We start from the raw sequence: 20,393 nt of genomic DNA on the forward strand, positions 1-20,393 counted from the left end.
GTGTGAAGTCCATATAGCATGTAGAATTAGAAAACAGGAACAGTGAATGAGTGAAAATGAATGGTTGACAAAGAGAAATGATCTCTATTGAACTGGTTCCCGAAGATGGAGTTTGCCCCTCTCTAGTATGAGTTTCGCTATTGGGGCAGAACGTTAACTGATGATGGCTGAAGTAAATAGGATGCAAAATGCAGCCTGGCAATAGTTAGAAAACCATTGCTGAACAAAAGATGTGTGTTAACAATGAATATAAATGTAAATATTAAGAAGTCTTCTGTGAACGTATTTGTCCGGAGTTTACCAGTGTTTGGAAGTGAAATGCGAACAATGAGTAGCTCTGGCAAGAGGAGAATAGAAGCTTTTGAAATGTGGTACTACAGAATAATGCTGAAGATGAGATGGGTAGATCATGTAACTAATGAGGAGGTACTGAATAGAATTTGGGAGAAGAGGAATTTGTGGCACAATTTGACTAGAAGAAGGGATTGGTTGATAGGACACATTCTGAAGCATAAAGGGATCACCAGTTTAGCTTTGAAGGGAAGCATGGAGGGTAAAAATCATAGAGGGAGACCGAGAGATGAATACAGTAAGCAGATTCAGAAGGACATAGGTTGCAGTAGTTACTCGGAGATGAGGAGGCTTGCGCAGTAGAGTAGCATGGAGAGCTGCATCAAACCAGTCTATGGACTGAAGACCACCACCACCACCACCACCACGGGATACCAATGGTAATATTAACTATGAAAGTGCCACTGAAGGGGAGTCACTAAATACTGTTTTCCGAAATTCCTTACTGAAGAAGGTGAAGTAAGTATTACATAATACGAATCGAGAACTGCTGCCAATATGAGTAACTTAGAAGTAGATACCCTTGGTGTAACAAAGCAGCTTAAATCACTTAATAAAGGCAAGTCCTCTGGTCCAGATTGTATATCAGTTAGGTTTTAACCTACTTTTAGAGTATATTGACACAATACCTCAGTACTTAGCAGTCATATACTACTGTTCGCTCAGCGAAAGATCTGTACCCAAAGACTGGAAATTTCCACAGATCACACCAATAGTCAAGAAAGAAAATAGGAGTCATCTGCTGAATTACAGACTTATATCACTGACATCAATTTGCAGGAGGATTGCGGAATATATACTGTGTTCGAACATTATGAATTACCTCAAAGGTAAGGGTCTGTTGACACGGTTGGCAGCATTTCAGAAAATATTGTTCTTGTTAGACACAACTAGCTCATTATTCACACAAAGTAATGAGTGCTGTCGACAGGGATCTCAGATTCGTCCCATGTTTCTAGATTTCCAGAAATCTTTGGACACCATTCCTTGTGAGACACTTCGAATCAAATCACGTGCCTATGGAATATCACTTCAGTAGTTGTGTGACTGAATTTATAATTTCCCTTCAGAAAGGTCACAGGACTTCAACAGTAAATCGAGTAAAACAGAAGTGAACTCCAGTGTTCCCCAAGGGGGTGTTATAGGCCCTCTGTTGTTCCTAATCTGTATAAATGATTTAAGAGGCCATATAAGCAGGCCTCTTAGACTGTTTGCAGGTGATGCTGTCATTTACCATCTAGTAAAGGCATCAGAAGATCAAAACCATTTGCAAAATGACTTAGATAAGATATTTGTATGGTGCGAAAAGTGTCAGTTGTTTCTGGATAAGGAAAAGTGAGATTATCCACACGAGTATGAAAATACATTAAATTTTGGTGACATGGCAAATCACACAAATTTAAAGGCTGTCAGTTCAACTAAAATCTAGGACTTAAATTTATGAACAACTGAAGTTGAAATGATCATGTAGGCTATGTTGTGGGTAAAGCAAACCAAAGACTGATTTATAGGCAGAAGACTATTATTTATTAGCAGAAGGCTGAACAGGTGTACTGAAGAGACTGCCTACATTACACTTGCCCATCATATTCTGGAGAACTGCTGTACAGCATGGGAACCTTGCCAGATAGGACTGATGGAGAACATCAAAAAAGTCCAAAGAAGGGCAGCTTGTTTTGTATTACCATGAAACAGGAGAAATTGTCATGGATATGAGAAGTGAGATGGGGTGGCAGCCATTAAAACAAAGGCATTTCTCATTGTGACAGGATCTTTTCATAAATTTCATTTACCAACTTTCTCCTTTTGAATGTGAAAATATTTTGCTGTTACCAACCGACGTAGAGAGAAATGATCATCATTCGGAGCTCATATGGAAAGATTTAAGTGTTAACTGGAACGATAGAGAAGCAACTTCCTGGCAGATGAAAACTGTGTGCCCGACCGAGGCTCGAACTCGGGACCTTTGCCTTTCGCGGGCAAGTGCTCTACCATCTGAGCTACCGAAGCACGACTCACGCCCGGTCTCACAGCTTTACTTCTGCCAGTATCTCGTCTCCTACCTTCCAAACTTTACAGAAGCTCTCCTGCAAACCTTGCAGAACTAGCACTCCTGAAAGAAAGGATACTGCGGAGACATGGCTTAGCCACAGCCTGGGGGATGTTTACAAAATGAGATTTTCACTCTGCAGCAGAGTGTGTGCTGATATGAAACTTCCTGGCAGATTATAACTGTGTGCCTGACCGAGACTCAAACTCGGGACCTTTGCCTTTCGCGGGCAAGTGCTCTACCATCTGAGCTACCGAAGCACGACTCACGCCCAGTCTCACAGCTTTATTTCTGCCAGTATCTCATCTCCTACCTTCCACACTTTACAGAAGCTCTCCTGCGAACCTTGCAGAACTAGCACTCCTGAAAGAAAGGATACTGCAGAGACATGGCTTAGCCACAGCCCGGGGGATGTTTCCTTTCTTTCGGGAGTGCTAGTTCTGCAAGGTTCGTAGGAGAGATTCTGTAAAGTTTGGAAGGTAGAAGATGAGATAATGGCAGAAATAAAGCTGTGAGGACCGGGCGTTAGTCGTGCTTCGGTAGCTCAGTTGTTAGAGCACTTGCCCGTGAAAGGCAAAGGTCCCGAGTTTGAGTCTCGGTCAGGCACACAGTTTTAATCTGCCAGGAAATTTCATATCAGTGCACACTCCGCTGCAGAGTGAAAATCTCATTCTGGATAGAGAAGCAGTCTGAAGGTGGTTTGAAGAATTGTCTGCGAGGCACTAAATTTTGGATTGCGGAGCAGTGGTGTAGATGTAGATAGTATGTACTCCTTATGGCTTAAGGAATGTTGAACAATTTTTGGCATGACCCGTAGTACCAGGTATGTATTATCTAGCTTATATTCTTGAGTTGGGACTTAATGATATGCCATACACAGTTAGCTACAAGTGTGTTGCAGTGTTGAATAATGTGTGGCACTCCATTGTTGTGCCACAGGTTTCTGTCATTCTCAGTCTGTACCCCCCGCCCTATGTTATCCATGTAGCATCTCCTCCTCCTCCTCCTCCGCATCTTCTGAGAGTTGTATATTAAGCAGTTATTTGATTAGCAAATAAAAAGTTTTTTTCCCTTTTGTCTTGGAAACAAGAAATAGGACTTTCATGAATATGTATGATCATGTATGCCTTAAAACTTCTACCTGTAGTATATGTCTAGCAACCAAGATCCTTTTTGATTAAATAGTATACATGCTTTTTATGAAGAAATTATTTACAGTTGGTGCTCACTATTTGCTGTCTCCTTCCTTTCTAGGATGAATTTGAAGAACTACGTACATTTGAGCTGTTAGAGCAGCAAGCAGCAAACTCAAGCTTTTCTTCCAATTGTTCCTTTGTTGGCCGTATTCTGCAGATTTCTACTCAATCAAGTTTCAATGTGAATTGTTATGGTACAGAGGAACTGGAGTCACATGCAAATTTTATCCCAGTGAATCCAGTTCAAAACACATCTTCTGCAGTGAACACAGGTATTATTAAACAATATCCTGAATTACAGGACCCACTGCATTGCACTAAACAACAAATAAGTGATGTTGCCAGAAAGATCACTCTCCTTCAGGAAGATATGTTCAAATTCAGTGATGACCATAAGGATATTGCAGATGATAAAACAGTTGAGCAGAATAGTTGTTCTGAGGTTGCCAATTTCATTCAAAGAATTTCTCACATCCAGAAATGTGTGGAGTTAAAAGATTGTAATGAGATTGAAACTGATGAAGAATCTATTAGGGAAGAGAATTCTTTAACATCAAATATCCTTCATAGAGATCTGCAAGAACAGATTAGAAAAGTCCTAATAGATGATTTCAAGGAAAGGAAACACTATAACTCAGATACAGAATGTAGTATCCTTAGTGAAACAATGTGTGTAAGCATTGCAGAAGATCCACTCACACATTCAGAGAGAGAGCAGACTATGTTTTGTGCTCAGAAAAACTCACATAGTAATTTTGAAAGTGACAAGTGGGAAAGCAACAAATATAGTCCTGTAAAACAGGAGGCTTATGAAGCAGTTGCTAGTTCAAACAAGCGAGTGGCACCTTTACCTGATTGTACACCTTCATCAGCGCAGTTTGGGAAAGACTATCAACATACCAGTGATAGATACACACATCAGCCAGGTAGGTTTGAAAATTAGCTTATTTTACACATGGTACATTTATTATGTCTTGTTAAGCTGTCAGCAGTTAAAACCAAAAGTATTAGAACTACTGCATAAATTTGACATTTTAGGTGATTCAGAAGATCTTAATCTCTTGAAGAGCGATCTCCTTCACAAAAGGCTCACTGAGCTTGATGCAGAAATAAGTATTTATAATGAAGAAAAACTTAAATTGTGTGCACTCAGAAAAGAATATGAAATAATTATTCAGGAGCTGCTCAGTGAAAAAGAAACACTGAAAAGCCTCATAGATAAAGAAAGAGCTGCAATAAACATAGAAAGAGAAGAAATTGCAGAGGAAAAATGTCGTCTTGAGCAGTACGAGAGTGAATTAATGAAAGAGAAGCAAGTTCTGGAAGGCTTAAAACAGGTATGTAAATTGATTTATAAGAGAGAGAGAGAGAGAGAGAGAGAGAGAGAGAGAGAGAGAGAGAGAGAGAGAGATATTATATATTTGATTTGTGGTGTTAAAAACCGTACACAAGTTCAAATAATTTGTTTGTGTCTATCAGTCTTTAATACAGTAAGTGAAATCAATGGGTATATGCTGGATGGGGCTCAATGTGTGAAGTTGCTAGGCATTTAGATCAGTCAATCAAACTGAGGTGGCATGAGCACATAATAAGTTATCCAAAAAGCTAAGTTCTGCCTGATTTGCACTCAGAAATCTCTAATTGTGTTGGCCTGCAGACAGGATTGCACTCAGCACTTTGCATATTTTGACACATGTCAGTACTGTCCTATGGCAAAATCATCTGGGGGACTGAAGCTAAGGTAAAATAATTTTTTCTGCATAAATGTTCAATAAAAATATTGTGTGATGTTTGTAACTTATAGCGTATCAACTACATGTGCCACTAGTATTTATAAATTTTTTCCCCTCCAGAAATTGTTCCAGTAAATTTAATTAATTAGTTTCATGTTAAAACTCTCAGAAAGGCTGCACCTAATATTAAAGCAGGAAGTATTATGCCTCCCATAAGGTTACGTGGGTCACTCATGAAACTTGGTATGCCAATATCTTTCTCGATTTTCAGTGAGAGAGTTGCATAGTGCAGAGAAAGTCATGTGATACATACATATATGGAACATTATGTAGAGAAGGTGGTAGGCCATTATGGAGTGGCAGGCACATGTCACAGCAAGCACATGTGGCCAAAAGGGATTTGAGTATCTGCTGTGCTAGAAAATTACATCTTTCTTGAATTTTCTAGAATCCTCATGGTGCATTTGGAACTTCATAGTGAGAGAGATGCTAGGAAGGGTATTGATGATTTCACAAAATAATGCATGTAATTAATTAATCTTTCACATTAACTATCATTTCTTTCATTCCAGAATAAAGCAGGGAGTGCCTTAAAGGGACCTCACAAGGTCAACGGCACTAAAGTAGTGAATATCAAATCATCAGTTTATAAATTTGATGTTGACAAATTTAAGGAACATCACACAGGTTATCAAAGCTCCATGATCTACTTACATAATGTAAAAACATATTAACCATCACCCTTTAAAATTTTAACTTTAGTCCTGGCGATGAACTTTCATAACTTCTCTTGGGGTTTGGACTATATTCTGAGTGTTATGAACTGGTTTTGCCTAGGTGCATGATTTAGATTTGTATATGTACATGTTTATGTGTCAATCAGACAATGACTTTCCTGTGAATGAACGCATTCTTTGACTGTGAGAATATTCAGAATTATGGCAATTCCCACTGTTTAGTCATGATGCAACCACATAAAGATGTGTAAGGGCTTCTGACACTTGGCTTAGCATTTGTGAATTTTTTAGTATCCCGTAACTTTTGCACATTGTAATGACCTAATGGCTGCATGAGGAAGTATAAATTCCCAATATATTAACAAGTTGAGTTTGTAAAGAAAAGTACAAGTCCATGTTCCTTTTTGTACCAGCAACTGAAACCCCGTATGTTAGTTGCAATTATTACTTTTCAGTCTCGAGTTCCAAAGTCAATTCCAAGTTCAATTATTTTGGCAATATTCAGGCTAATGGTTAACCTTTATACATTATAACCATTACCCTCAAGATACTTTTTAAGATCTATGTAATTCATATGCTCATGCAGTGTGGTATTGAACTTAACTGTATTTACCCAACCACTGTATTTCTGCATTGCCAATGAAATTATGACTGTGTGCCTTGCTAGTAAAGACTGTTATCTTTATAATCTGGGCAAATTTATTTCAGGAGACTATCACTTCCTTCCCTAACTACCTCTTTATTGTATTCTGAAAAGTGTGATTACATCACATTTTAGTAACAATGAAGCAGTGAGACTACCTTTGGATACAACTGTTACAGTATATGCAAATCCCTAGGTACTCAGAATCAAAGTAAAGGAATACCTCATTAGAATGTTTAAAATCATTGACGTAAATTCTTTATAGTTCTGTTTGAATTTCTTCAATGTGGTTGGACAAGCACTGAAGACGAAGTGTGTTCTGGCCGTCAAATTGAAGTCACCACAAAGGAAACCATTGACAATCAATGATGCCGTAATGCAACACCACTGAATAGAAATTAAAGAGATTACTGAGACTGTAGACATCTCAACTGAACGAGTGCATAATATCCTGCTCAAAGAAGTGGCTGTGAAAATGCTATGTGTGAGGTGGAGGTGGGTGCCACGATCGCTAAGTCAACTAAATGCGCATCCAGGACAACATTGCAACACAATGTCCAGTGATGTTTAATTGCCATCGGCAAGATTTTTTGTGCTAGTGTGTGACTGTTGATGAAATATTGTCCATCATTACACACCAGAGGCAAAATGGCAGTCAAAACAATGGATAAAGCCTGGTGAAAGTACGCCAAGGAAGGCACGTGTCAGCTGGTAAGGTGATGGCCACTGTTTTTTTTTTGGAATTCCCGAGGAATAATCCTCATAGATTACTTATAAAAAGGCAGAACCATTACTGGACAGTGTTCTACGTCATTGTTCGAATCTTCTGTTGGTGAAAAAAGACCAAGGTTGGCAGGTAAAAAAAGTCCTATTTCTTCATTCATTCTGTTATTGCATGTATAGTACATAGTGTCATTATTTTGATTCATGTCACACCAAAAAAGCTTTTTTTTGCAATGATTGATCTATATCTGGTAAGTTACATGATAGCACAAATTTGCTATGTCAATTTCTATCGCGTTGTGATCAACTGAGATCAAGGGGTAGAGGACAGTTTTCACACAATAATGTCTATGGTTCCTCTGTAGTCAAGTGGGAATGGAAAACCATCATCCTGCAATACACTGTATCTGAAAATTTATTATTGAGATTACTTATGACTTAGTTACATTTTACAAAATGAAAACGATCCTTACTTTTTCGGGCAGTGTGCTTTCCTTACTACTATGGGTCAGGTGTGCACTACAGTTCAGAGACTGATACCCAAGTAGCTGACTCTGTGTGGGGTCATCACTACGGCTTTTTAGATTAGGTGACTCTCCATCTAGTCCAGATAACGACAGCTGTAGGAAACTCACAAGTGTAAGCGAAGTGTAAGATCATAAGATTCCCCCCCCCCCCCCCCCCCCCCCCACACACACACACACACACACACACACACACACACACCAAACTGCAGGGTCGCCAGGATGACTGAGACAAGTGGTTTGGGGGAGAGGGATGAATCGTGCTGGGATGTGCAGAGATACACGGGCAAGTTTGGCATTGACTTTACTTCGAAGAATACACAGTGCCTCAGTTGATTCAGTCAATGCCGGCGTGGAGTGTGTCAGGTGACGACACTGGAATCTGCCGCTCTGGCACCCAGCCTTGAAAACTTAACAGCTCCTGTCCTCGCCAAGCAGTGTGACCAGCAGCAATTGTCAGCCAAGCCGGGAACCCCATGCCTGCCCTCCAGAGTGCAACTGGCTGTTCCCTCAAGTGCTACTTGTAGTCACCATGCAAAGCACCGAAGGGAAACAACCAGCAGCTGTCTCATGGTAGCAGAGCTTCGGCGGCTCCAGTCACCTGCTCAGGACAGCTCAGTCAGTGATTTAGGACAGCCTTAACCCCGAAGACTGCAAGAGTGTAGGCTGCCCCCCCCTCCCCCCCCCCCCCCCCCCCCCCTGCGGGTTGCCCCCATGCAAAACCCAACTTTCAGACCCGCTCCACCATGGATGCAATGCGCCTGTACAGTGGAGCTTGGTGGTTGATTCAGCGGGGCTGACTGGTTGCCGAACACCATCACCAGATGGTTGTTGTGGTTGGCCTGCAACTTAAACAGTTGTCATACTCTCTGGTTCAAAACTTGGACACAACTGCTTGACTTGAGCCTCTGGGCTCCATTATTTATACTCCTTTCCCTGTGTCTCTGCTGCCCTCAGGAGCTCAGCATTCATTTGCTGAGGCCAACTTAGGCCTTATGTACCTAACCCTATGTGGTGCTACAAATGTCCACAATTTTGGTCACACAATGCTGAGTTGCAGGGATGAAGTGACCTGTGGGAAATTTGGAAAGGCAGCTCATGAAGCTGGGATTGACTGTCCATCTCCAGCAGTCTGCGTTAACTGCTATGGGAGCCACCCTGTCTGGAGCTGACTGCCCTGTATTTGCAGAGGAATGTAAAAATTCAGGAACTAAAAGTCACAAAGTGGATCCCCTATACTGAATCCAAAAAGGAATACAAGGCGACAAATTCTCCCGTCTTTACGCAGACTTTGCCACTGTACGACCATCCACTTGCAGCACCTGTACTTGCATGTTTACATGCCAAGGCAAAATGACTAAGGATAAAGTAATTCAAGCAGCAGCCACAGAAAAAACCAGTAACAGTTCTGTAGTGACTGTCAAGAAGGCATGCGACAAGCAGAGTGGCTCTCAACGGCCTCTTTCCCCCTCATCATCTAAGGGACAGAGTGCAGGGGAAGGTTCATGATGTTTGGGTCAAAAGCTGTCCTGACTGCTGTCAGACATCATTCTTTCAGTTCTGACTGATTAGGTGAACATCACGGAGTTAGGTGCCGTGGATCCAGACAGCCCCTCCACTCCCGCTCACTCGACAAGTGCTTCACTTCCACAGTGCAAACATAGGGATAAATTAAAACTACATCGATGAAATATCTCCCATCCTACAGTGGAACTTGCAGGGGTTCAGGACGTTGCAGGGGTTCAGGACGCATGTGGAGGAATTCCGTCTCTTATCTCTTATTCCCCCCCCCCCCCCCCTCCTGCCCCCCCGTGAACCATTGACCTTGCCATTGGTGGGGAGGCTTACGTGCCTCTGCGATACAGATAGCCGTACCGTAGGCGCAACCACAACGGAGGGGTATCTGTTGAGAGGCCAGACAAATGTGTGGATCCTGAAGGGGGGCATCAGCCTTTTCAGTAGTTGCAGGCCCAACAGTCTGGGTGATTGACTGATCTGGCCTTGCAACACTAACCAAAACGGCCGTGCTGTGCTGGTACTGCGAATGGCTGAAAACAAGGGGAAACTACAGCCATAATTTTTCCCGAGCGCATGCATCTTTACTGTATGGTTAAATGATGATGGCGTCCTCTTGGGTAAAATATTCCGGAGGTAAAATAGTCCCCCATTCGGATCTCCGGGCGGGGACTACTCAAGAGGACGTTGTTATCAGGAGAAAGAAAACTGGCATTCTACGGATCGGAGTGTGGAATGTCAGATCCCTTAATTGGGCAGGTAGGTTAGAAAATTTAAAAAGGGAAATGGATAGGTTAAAGTTAGATATAGTGGGAATTAGTGAAGTTCGGGGGCGGGAGGAACAAGACTTCCGGTCAGGTGACTACAGGGTTATAAACACAAAATCAAATAGGTGTAATGCAGGAGTAGGTTTAATAATGAATAGGAAAATAGGAGTGCAGGTTAGCTACTACAGACAGCATAGTGAACGCATTATTGTGGCCAAGATAGATACGAAGCCCACGCCTACCACAGTAGTACAAGTTTATATGCCAACTAGCTCCGCAGATGGTGAAAAAATTGATGAAATGTATGATAAGATAAAAGAAATTATTCAGATAGTGAAGGGAGACGAAAATTTAATTGTCATGAGTGACTGGAACTCAATAGTAGGAAAAGTAAGAGAAGGAAACGTAGTAGGTGAATATGTAATGGGATTAAGGAATGAAAGAGGAAGCTGCCTGGTAGAATTTTGCACAGAGCATAACTTAATCATAGCTAACACTTGGTTCAAGAATCATAAAAGAAGGTTGTATACATGGAAGAAGCCTGGAGATACTGGAAGGTCTCAGATAGATAATATAATGGTAAGACAGAGGTTCAGGAACCAGGTTTTAAATTGTAAGACATTTCCAGGGGCAGATGTGGACTCTGACCACAATCTATTGCTTATGAACTGTATATTAAAACTGAAGAAACTGCAAAAAGGTGGGAATTTGAGATGGGACCTGGATAAACTGAAAGAAACAGAAGTTGTAGAGAGCTTCAAGGAGAGCATTAGGGAACGACTGACAAGAATGGGGGAAAGAAATACATAGAAGAAGAATGGGTAGCTTTGAGAGATGAAATGATGAAGGTAGCGGAGGATCAAGTAGGTAAAAAGACAAGAGCTAATAGAAATCCTAGGGTAACAGAAGAGATATTGAATTTAATTGATGAAAGGAGAAAATACAAAAATGAAGCAGGCAAAAAGGAATACAAACGTCTCAAAAATGAGATTGACAGGAAGTGCAAAATGGCTAAGCAGGGATGGCTAGAGGACAAATTTAAGGATGTAGAGGCGCATATCACTATGCGTAAGATAGATACTGCCTACAGGAAAACTAAAGAGACCTTTGGAGAAAAGAGAACCACTTGCGTGAATATCAAGAGCTCAGCTGGAAACCCAGTTCTAAGCAAAGAAGGGAAAGCAGAAAGGTGGAAGGAGTATATGAAGGGTCTATACAAGGACGGTGTTCTAGAGGACAATATTATGGAAATGGAAGAGAATGTAGATGAAGATGAAATAGGTGATATGATACTGCGTGAAGAGTTTGGCAGAGCACCGAAAGACCTAAGTCGAAACAAGGCCCTGGAAGTAGACAACATTCTGTTAGAACTACTGGCAGCCTTGGGAGAGCCAGGCCTCACAAAACTCTACCATCTATTGAGCAAGATGTATGAGACAGGCGAAATACCCTCAGACTTCAAGAAGAATATAATAATTCCAGTCCCAAAGAAAGCAGGTGTTGACAGATGTGAAAATTACCGAACTATCAGTTTAATAAGCCACTGCTGCAAAATACTAACACGAATTCTTTACAGACAAATGGAAAAACTGGTAGAAGCCGACCTCGGGGAAGATCAGTTTGGATTCTGTAGAAATGTTGGAACACGTGAGGCAATACTGACCTTACGACTTATCTTGGAAGAAAGATTAAGGAAAGGCAAACCTACGTTTCTAGCATTTGTAGACTTAGAGAAAGCTTTTGACAGTGTTGACTGGAATACTCTCTTTCAAATTCTAAAGGTGGCAGGGGTAAAATACAGGGAGCAAAAGGCTATTTACAATTTGTACAGAAACCAGATGGCAGTTATAAGAGTCGAGGGACATGAAAGGGAAGCAGTGGTTGGGAAGGGAGTAAGACAGGGTTGTAGCCTCTCCCCGATGTTATTCAATCTGTATATTGAACAAGCAATAAAGGAAACAAAAGAAAAATTAGAATTAGGTATTAAAATCCATGGAGAAGAAATAAAAACTTTGAGGTTCGCCGATGACATTGTAATTCTGTCAGAGACAGCAAAGGACCTGGAAGAGCAGCTGAATGGAGTGGACGGTGTCTTGAAAGGAGGATATAAGATGAACATCAAGAAAAGCAAAACGAGGATAATGGAATGTAGTCGAATTAAATCAGGCGATGCTGCGGGAATTAGATTAGGAAATGAGACACTTATAGTAATAAAGGAATTTTGCTATTTGGGGAACAAAATAAGTGATGATGGTCGAAGTGGAGAGGATATAAAATGTAGACTGGCAATAGCAAGGAAAGTGTTTCTGAAGAAGAGAAGTTTGTTAACATTGAGTATAGATTTAACTCTCAGGAAGTCTTTTCTGAAAGTATTTGTATGGAGTGTAGCTATGTATGCAAGTGAAACATGGACAGTAAGTAGTTTAGACAAGAAGAGAATAGAATCTTTTGAAATGTGGTGCTACAGAAGAATGCTGAAGATTAGATGGGTAGATCACGTAACTAATGAGGAGGTATTGAATAGAATTGGAGAGAAAAGAAATTTGTGGCACAGCTTGACTAGAAGAAGGGATCGGTTGGTAGGGCATGTTCTGAGGCATCAAAGGATCACCAATTTAGTATTCATGGAAAGCGTGGAGGGTAAAAATCGTAGAGGGAGACCAAGAGATGAATACACTAAAGAGATTCAGAAGGATGTAGGTTGCAGTAGGTACTGGGAGGTAAAGAAGCTTGCACAGGATAGAGTAGCATGGAGAGCTGCATCAAACCAGTCTCTGGACTGAAGACCACAACAACCAAACATCATCACAGGGTAGACCACTGCAATTGTAGACCCCCGAGCTAAAAGGATATGTACTCTACAAAAAAGACGACCTGAGTGGAGAAAGAGCTAGAGGAGTGTAGGTGTTTTCGTCAGTACAAACTACCACTCCTCGCCTCTCTCACTTAAAACTACCTTACAAGCAGTTGTTTTATCAGTGCTCATGCATCATCCTTTGACAATATTTTCCCTTTACTTGCCCCTAAGAGCTGCACTTGACAAAGAGGCCCTAACCGACCTCATTACACGGCTCCCCTGTCCCTTCAACCTCTGAGGTGATTTTAATGCACAAAATGTGCTTTGGGGCTCTGCAACTACCTGCCCTGGGGGTAGAGCAATTGAGAGGCTTCTTGTGTCATGATGCGAATACTTGCTAAATGCGGGACAGAGCAGTCACTTCTGCACAGAAACTGGGTCGTTCTCTGCCACTGATCTCTCGCTTTGCTCTCCAGCTTTTGATCACACTGCTCAATGGGAAGTGGTCGATGACTTGCACGGAAGAGATCACTTCCCAATCTGGATTCACCTGTCAAATGGGGTGGAACTCGAAAGGAAACCACTGCAATGCGTGCTCGGTAGAACCGACTGGACACTTCAAAGCCAGTTGGCCCAGTTCAAACATTGTGCGAATGTCGAGGCATGGGTGGATCAAATTGCCAAAATGATCATCCACACCACTGCAAAATCCATTCCAGAGTCTACAGGACAACAGAAGAGGCAACCTGCCCCTTGGTGGAGTGCAGAATCTTGCAGCCTTTCGGGTGGCGAGGGCAAAGTGCCGCCAAATTATTTGAGAGAGCTAGAAGAGGTCATGGCAACAGTTCCTGAACGCCCTTCCACCAAAAGTTCCGTTGTGTGGGAGACCATTAGAAGTTTCTGGGAGAGGCAGCAGGTGCCCCATGGGTGCTGTAATGGGGAATGGCACTCTCCAAACCAATCCACAAGACATTGCCCAGACTATGGCGGCGTATTTTACCACAGTTACTGCAACAGCCATTCAGGATTCAGGTTTGCAGCATCATAGAGTGATTGCTGAAAGTAGGTCTAACTTCTGGCCCACCTCCGATGAAGGTTACAACTGCTCATTTTCCATGTGGTAGCTGGATTCTGTATTGTCCGCAGCTTGTGACACATCCCCTAGTCATGACAGGATCCATTAACATATGCTGCGGCACCTCACAACAGATATCCTCCTTGCACTTTTTAATGCCGTTTGGTCGTCAGGTCACTTTTGCGACTCGTGGCGTGAGGTAATTTTAATTCCTCTTTTAAAACCTGGGAAAGACCATACATGTCCAAGTAGTTACCGTAGTGTTTCCCTCACTAGTTGCATGGGGAACACTTTGGAGCAGATGGTCACCCGCTGCCTTGTCTGGATCTTAGAATCCAGGCAACTCTGTAGTCACTTTCAGTGTGGGTTCAGGAGGTATCGCTCCACCTTTGATAACCTTTTCCTCCTGGAGGCGGCTATACACCAGGTTTCCCTATGCTGGCATCACCTTATAGGTATATTTTTTGGCATTGAGAAGTCCTACGATACTACTTTGAGGTACCTTATCCTGGAGCAGCTTCACGAATGGGGTTTTCATGGTTGTTTTCCCATTTTTGTTCAGTCCTTCCTCTCGCCACGGTATTTTAGGTACCGAGTCGGTGACGTCCTGCCTGATCGTTTTGAGTAGCAGAACAGTGTCCCTCAAGGTAGTGTTTTAAGTGTGACTGTCTTTGTCATAGCTGTTAATAGCATTACATCCATAGTGAAAAGTCCTGTCCAGTGTTCTTTGTTTGTGGATGACTTCTGTGTTTTCTCTTCTTCAAGCCTTGCAACGACAACACGTCAGTTGCACCTAACTCTTCAACGTTTTGATGAATGGGTATAGAAGAGTGGTTTTAAGTTTCCTGCTGAGAAGTCTGCGTGTGTGTTCTTTTTAACCATTCACGTTCCATTTTATACTTTCGTGAGTTGAGGATGAGGTACACTGTCCATAGTTTTAAAGACAGTGAGGTTTCTGGGCCACATATTTGACTTTAAGCTTACATCTTGAGTACCTGAAAGTACAGTCACTTAAGGCTTTAAGTATTTTAAAATGTCTTAGCCACAGCACGTGGGGAGCAGACAGGATTTGTCTGCTCCAGTTTTACAGGGCATTTTTGCAGTCTCGGCTCAATTATGGGTGCACGGTCTGGGAAATCCTGTTATTTGAAGATGTTGGGTGTGGGGCACCATGAAGGGATTCAGTTGGTCACTGGGGCATTCAAAACAAGCCCCATACCTAGGCTAGGCTCTGTACAGAGGCTGGTGAACTGCCACTCCACATGAGGAGACAGCTACTTACAGTGCGCCAGGTATATAAAACACTGTCCACACCATACACACCCACCTACCATACCATTACTCAGCCTCTACTGGAAAGGCTTTTTCATAACCGGCAAGAAGCAATGAGGCCCTATGGGATTCGTGCATCGGATTGCCTTCTAGAGATGGGTGTGGCCGGTCTTCGTGTTTTATATCGTGGTGGGTGCAGATTTCCACCTTGGCTTCTCCAGGGGCCCAGATTTATTTTAGACTTCACGAATTTTAAGGAAGATTGTAGATCAGAATTTACATTTCTCTCTCTCTCTCTCTCTCTCTCTCTCTCTCTCCCTCTCTCTCACTCTCTTTCTAAGGTTTTGAAGTTTTGTGATGTGTCTGGACACTGGACTAAATTTTTAGGCTATAGGTTTTAGTGTGTTGCAGAGTGACTGGCTTCTTCTTTTTTAATCCTTGTGGTCAGCCAGCCACACCCATCTGCATCCTACAACATACTTACACAACCTTAACCTATGAGGCACATAGTGCGCCTTACATTGCTCACCAGTTCCAGGTCCCTTTATTTTACTCCTTGTAACTTTCTCCTGCTGGTTGCTTTCTGATAATTGTGGTACCTCTCTACCATTCCTCTAAACAGCTTTAAGCAAGTAATGTGGGTAACAGACAGTTTTTGTGGGGAACTGTATCTTCACGTTGACTGGTGACATCATTCACATGACCTGATAAGGTCCCTGGTACTTAGTTAAAAATTCCTTTCTTTTCGCCTTTGGCATGTAGGGATTTGTGACTGTCACCCATTGTCCTACGACTATCACCCATTGTCGTATGCAGTAATATGAGGCAGCTTGCCTTTGCATCTGTTCGGCTGTTCGTGCCATTTTAACACCTTTGTGTTAGCCTTCTGTACATTCCTCCAAACTTGCTTACTGACTCGCCATCGGCCATAATGTAAAATTCAAGACATCAAAGGAAAACAGCATCTTCCTACTATACACCACCCTAAATGACAACAAGCCCGTTGCAGTATGGATTTTCAAATTATTGGCGCACAGGACATAGGGAAGATAGGTGTCCCAGATATTATGCCTGGAATTAACATAATAACTACGTTTTTGCAATTGTCTTGTGCATATGTTTAGTTCCCCTGTTAGTTTGCAGATGAAACAGGCTTGTCTGTAACTTCCGTATATGCAACACGTGGGATAGTTGTTTCATTAAATTTGAGACAAAGTTTGTATCCTGATCTATAACTATGGTATCATGTACCCCAAACTTCAATACCCAGTTGTTTACTAACGCTTCTGCGACAGTGCTAGCCCATACGTCTGGCATCAGTACTGTTGCAAAAAGTCGAGAAAAATCATTGATGATGTTGAGAACATACCTATTACCTGCAGGTGTTCTATTAAATGACTGGAGGCCTCCAGCATCAACATTACCTGTGGTAATCCTCACAACAACACTTTCTGATGTGCAGTGTTGGCTCTTTGCATGCATGGCGCGCAATCTGTAACATACTGCTCCATGTCGTGCTTCCTGTTCCTCCACTAAAACTGCACTGCTATATGTCTGTCTATCGCATCGCACATCACCCTACGTGATGTGACAAGATATGGTCATGACCTTGCTGAAAAACTGCTGAAACCACCACAGTGGTCTGCACCTTGTCCTACACAACAAACCTTCGTGCATAACAAAATGTGGCAGTGACTTATGTGCCTGCCAGTACTTGTCCTTTACCTGTGCCCCCTGTCGCTCTTCTGCATGCTTCCCTAAGGTACTCGACATCACTACCCTACAATTTAATGTGTCCGCTTTTGCATGTGATCTTCCTGGCATGTGGATTATCTTGTACTCAAATTCACAAAGCTTAAGTGCCCACAATTTCAATGAGGCATGGTCCGTTATGACCTTACACTTCCTACCATACAGATAACATCAAAAATACGTAACATTGTATATGACCACCAACATGTTTTTCTGTTGTTGAGTAGTTACACTACACCTCGTTTAACTGCCTGGAAGTGTAAGCTACCAGATGTTCTTGATCATCTGCCATCTGTTCCAAGACACAATATTTGAAGCGTCAAAAGGATAAGCTCTTTGTCAAAATCCAGAAAAACCTATAGTGGATCTGAAACTAATATTTCTTTTAATTTTTCAAATGTTATTGGGCATTCCTGCAACCAATGGAAATTCGCCCCCTTTTCCAATAGCTTGTTCAAGGGTTTGGCTATTTTTGTGAAGTCCCTCATGAACCGTCTATAATAAATACAAAGGCAGATGAATGATTGCACCTGATTAGTTGTTTGTGATGTTGGATAATTTTGAACCGCATTTGTAACATGAGGATTGGTCCGTATCACTTGTCCCAGGTATGGTACCCGAGTTCGCGCAAAATGGCACTTGTCTATACTTAACGTCAAACTTGCTGACTGTAGTGTATTAAAGACATCCTCCAAACACCTCACATACTCCAGTAAACCATTTGAATAGACTATTATGTCCTCCAGATACATCACACAAGTGTTTGGTTTTAATCCTCTCAATGTCCTAGCTAACAACCACTGAGAAGTCGCCAGTGTGTTCTTTAGTCCAAATGGCATGCGCTTAGAAAGAAAATAGCCACCCAGAACCGTAAATGCAGTTTTCGGCTCATCCTCAGACACCACTTCCAATTGATGGTACCTGCTCCTGAGACCCATAGTTGTAAGGAATCAACACGCACTCAAATTATCCAAAGTTTCTGTGATGTCTGGAATTGGATAAGTAATCAAAATAGTTAATGCATTTAGATATCTGTAGTCAACTAAAATCTGTGTTTCCTTGGTCCACTGATTTCTTCATCATGACCCCTATGTTCGCTCTTCAGGGGCTATCACCCAGTTCTACGATCCCATCCAATAGTGGCTGCTTAATAGACTCTTCTGCAATGTTTGTAGTTGTTGCTGTACAGTATGGCTTCCTATAAATTGGTATGCTATCCCATGTCGATTTATGATGATCTGTCACCGAGGTTGCTGGTAAACCTCCATCTGTACAAAATAAATCACTAAACCTCAACAACTACTTTTCCATAGCCCTTCAGTTACTGTCCTTCAGATGATCCACTTTCCCTCATAACACTTCCATGTCAACAGTTTGTTTGCAGCTTTCCTCTAGACTCGATTTATCTAAGTCCTCATCTTCCAAGACTTCCAGAGTGGCTGTTACTGCACGCTTTTACAGTCACCTCTCCTCTGCCAAAGTTATCCATGCGAACTGGAATCATCCATTCCTCATTAATTCCCCTTACTCGTGCCACACTCCTGCAGAAAAAGCAATGAGACCTATCCAACTCTTCATTGCTTGAGCAGTGCTATATATATAAGCAGGGTGTATATGACCCGGGAGATCCAGGAACAACCCGGGAATTCTTTAGAATTCCGGGAAGTTTTCATTTTCAGTTTAATTATTGTAATTTTCACGGGCAAGAACCGATACTCTAACAATGGATATTATTGTATACCGCTATTTCAGAATAATACTGCAACAATAAAACATGAACGAGAGAAAAAACGAAAATAAAACTTAAATTGCGAAGAAAATGCGCCATATACAGCAACAAAACACAGTGCTCATACAAGCGTCTGCCAACAGCAAAATGCGTCAAAGGCTTTAGGAACACTATGCAATGTTCCGTAACAACACATTGCCTCCGATGAACGTGACGTCATAACTGTTTACATTAGATTCGTTTTAGCAGTTACGAGCGGGATCATGCACATGCACAGTTGAGTAGTACCTTTTCCCGCTTCTGGCTACAAAAATGTGGCTGTGGCTGTGTAATAAGCAGTCGCAGCAAGCAGCTAGATGCTACCGGGAAAATTTTTACTGGAGCGCCCAAGCCGCTAGATTCTTGCATGGGCAGCAGGCCAAGTTCTAGGAGGGGGTGGGGGGCAAATTCATACTATTGAGGGAAAAAAACCTTCTTTCACAAAGCGACTAGCATCCAGCGCACGTTAGTCTATCGATAATTCATATGACTTTGAAACGCATCCCTGTCAGTTTTTGAACATTTTTGAACACATTCTAAGTTGATTTCTGAATCAATCGGAAGTTGATTTGTGAATGCGTGCATAGTGTACATGATGTCTGTGTCAGGGGAATCCTCGTCCCATGTAGAAACAAAGTTTCCTACAGACAAAAGGGGCTATATGAGCTGAGCGGAATAAGGCCGAACGGATGAATGACAACCGCTGTCTGATTGTGTGGTTGATTGGGTTTGCGAATGATGAGTGTTGTTATAATTACTAGCTAAATCCATAGATTCGGACTACAGGAGTGGAAATAAACGAATAACAGGCAAGCAAGATTACGTATTACCTTCTCGGTGTATCCAAGAAAATGAAATTTTGACAGAAAATTTTTGGGCAGATCGCTATACTAGTAAGGGCCAGTTGTACAGTCCCCGGCTAGCAGCCGCTTTAAATTCTATTCTGGAAGAAGTGCGGAAGACGCGTTGTACGAACATGTAGCAACGCCTAACCGGAGAGTAATCACGGGATGGCTAAACCGGTGATTCTGGCAGAATTAGTGGAGTTAACCTGCGAATAATCTTTGACATTGGCAGGAACAGTTACAGAACTAGTGCTAACAAGACAGTTTGCTAGAACGAGGAAGGAGAAGAAACAGGGACATGATATAAATTATGGAACAATATGACGATTCTAAGTTTGTATAAAAATTTCGTACCACTACTTTTCTATCTCATACTTGAGAAACTGGAGCGTATGAGTGAAGTGTGAAACTACTTCTTAACGTAAGGCTTTTTGCTTGTAGTAGGCCTGATAGGCACTTGATATTGGTACTTGGTGAATTATATTCTGTCGTTACAAAAAAGACCACTTGTGCCAAAAGAGTCTCGTTTATTTGGCCTGTATTACAATTGTTGCAGTATTAGAAAAGCCTATTTCGTTTTATCTAGCAGAGAGTGACAAAATAGACGTAATCAGATCGGGAAACCACACCAGTCTTGGGTCCTAT

At 41.9% G+C, this 20,393-nt stretch overlaps 1 protein-coding gene across 7 annotated transcripts in view; it reads left to right on the forward strand.

Annotated features, from left to right (window-relative positions):
• LOC124556688 (centromere protein J) overlaps positions 1 to 20,393 on the forward strand; it is a 288,468-nt gene that overhangs the window by 144,115 nt on the left and 123,960 nt on the right. For all 7 annotated transcript variants that reach the window (XM_047130658.1, XM_047130657.1, XM_047130659.1 and 4 more), the window contains 2 exons: positions 3,656 to 4,523; positions 4,636 to 4,934. In XM_047130658.1, the coding sequence (XP_046986614.1) occupies positions 3,656 to 4,523; positions 4,636 to 4,934 (1,167 nt within the window). The remainder of the gene's footprint in view (positions 1 to 3,655; positions 4,524 to 4,635; positions 4,935 to 20,393) is intronic.

The sequence above is a fragment of the Schistocerca americana genome, chromosome X (assembly GCF_021461395.2).
Source record: "Schistocerca americana isolate TAMUIC-IGC-003095 chromosome X, iqSchAmer2.1, whole genome shotgun sequence".
In the NCBI taxonomy this organism is placed as follows: Eukaryota; Metazoa; Arthropoda; class Insecta; order Orthoptera; family Acrididae; genus Schistocerca; species Schistocerca americana.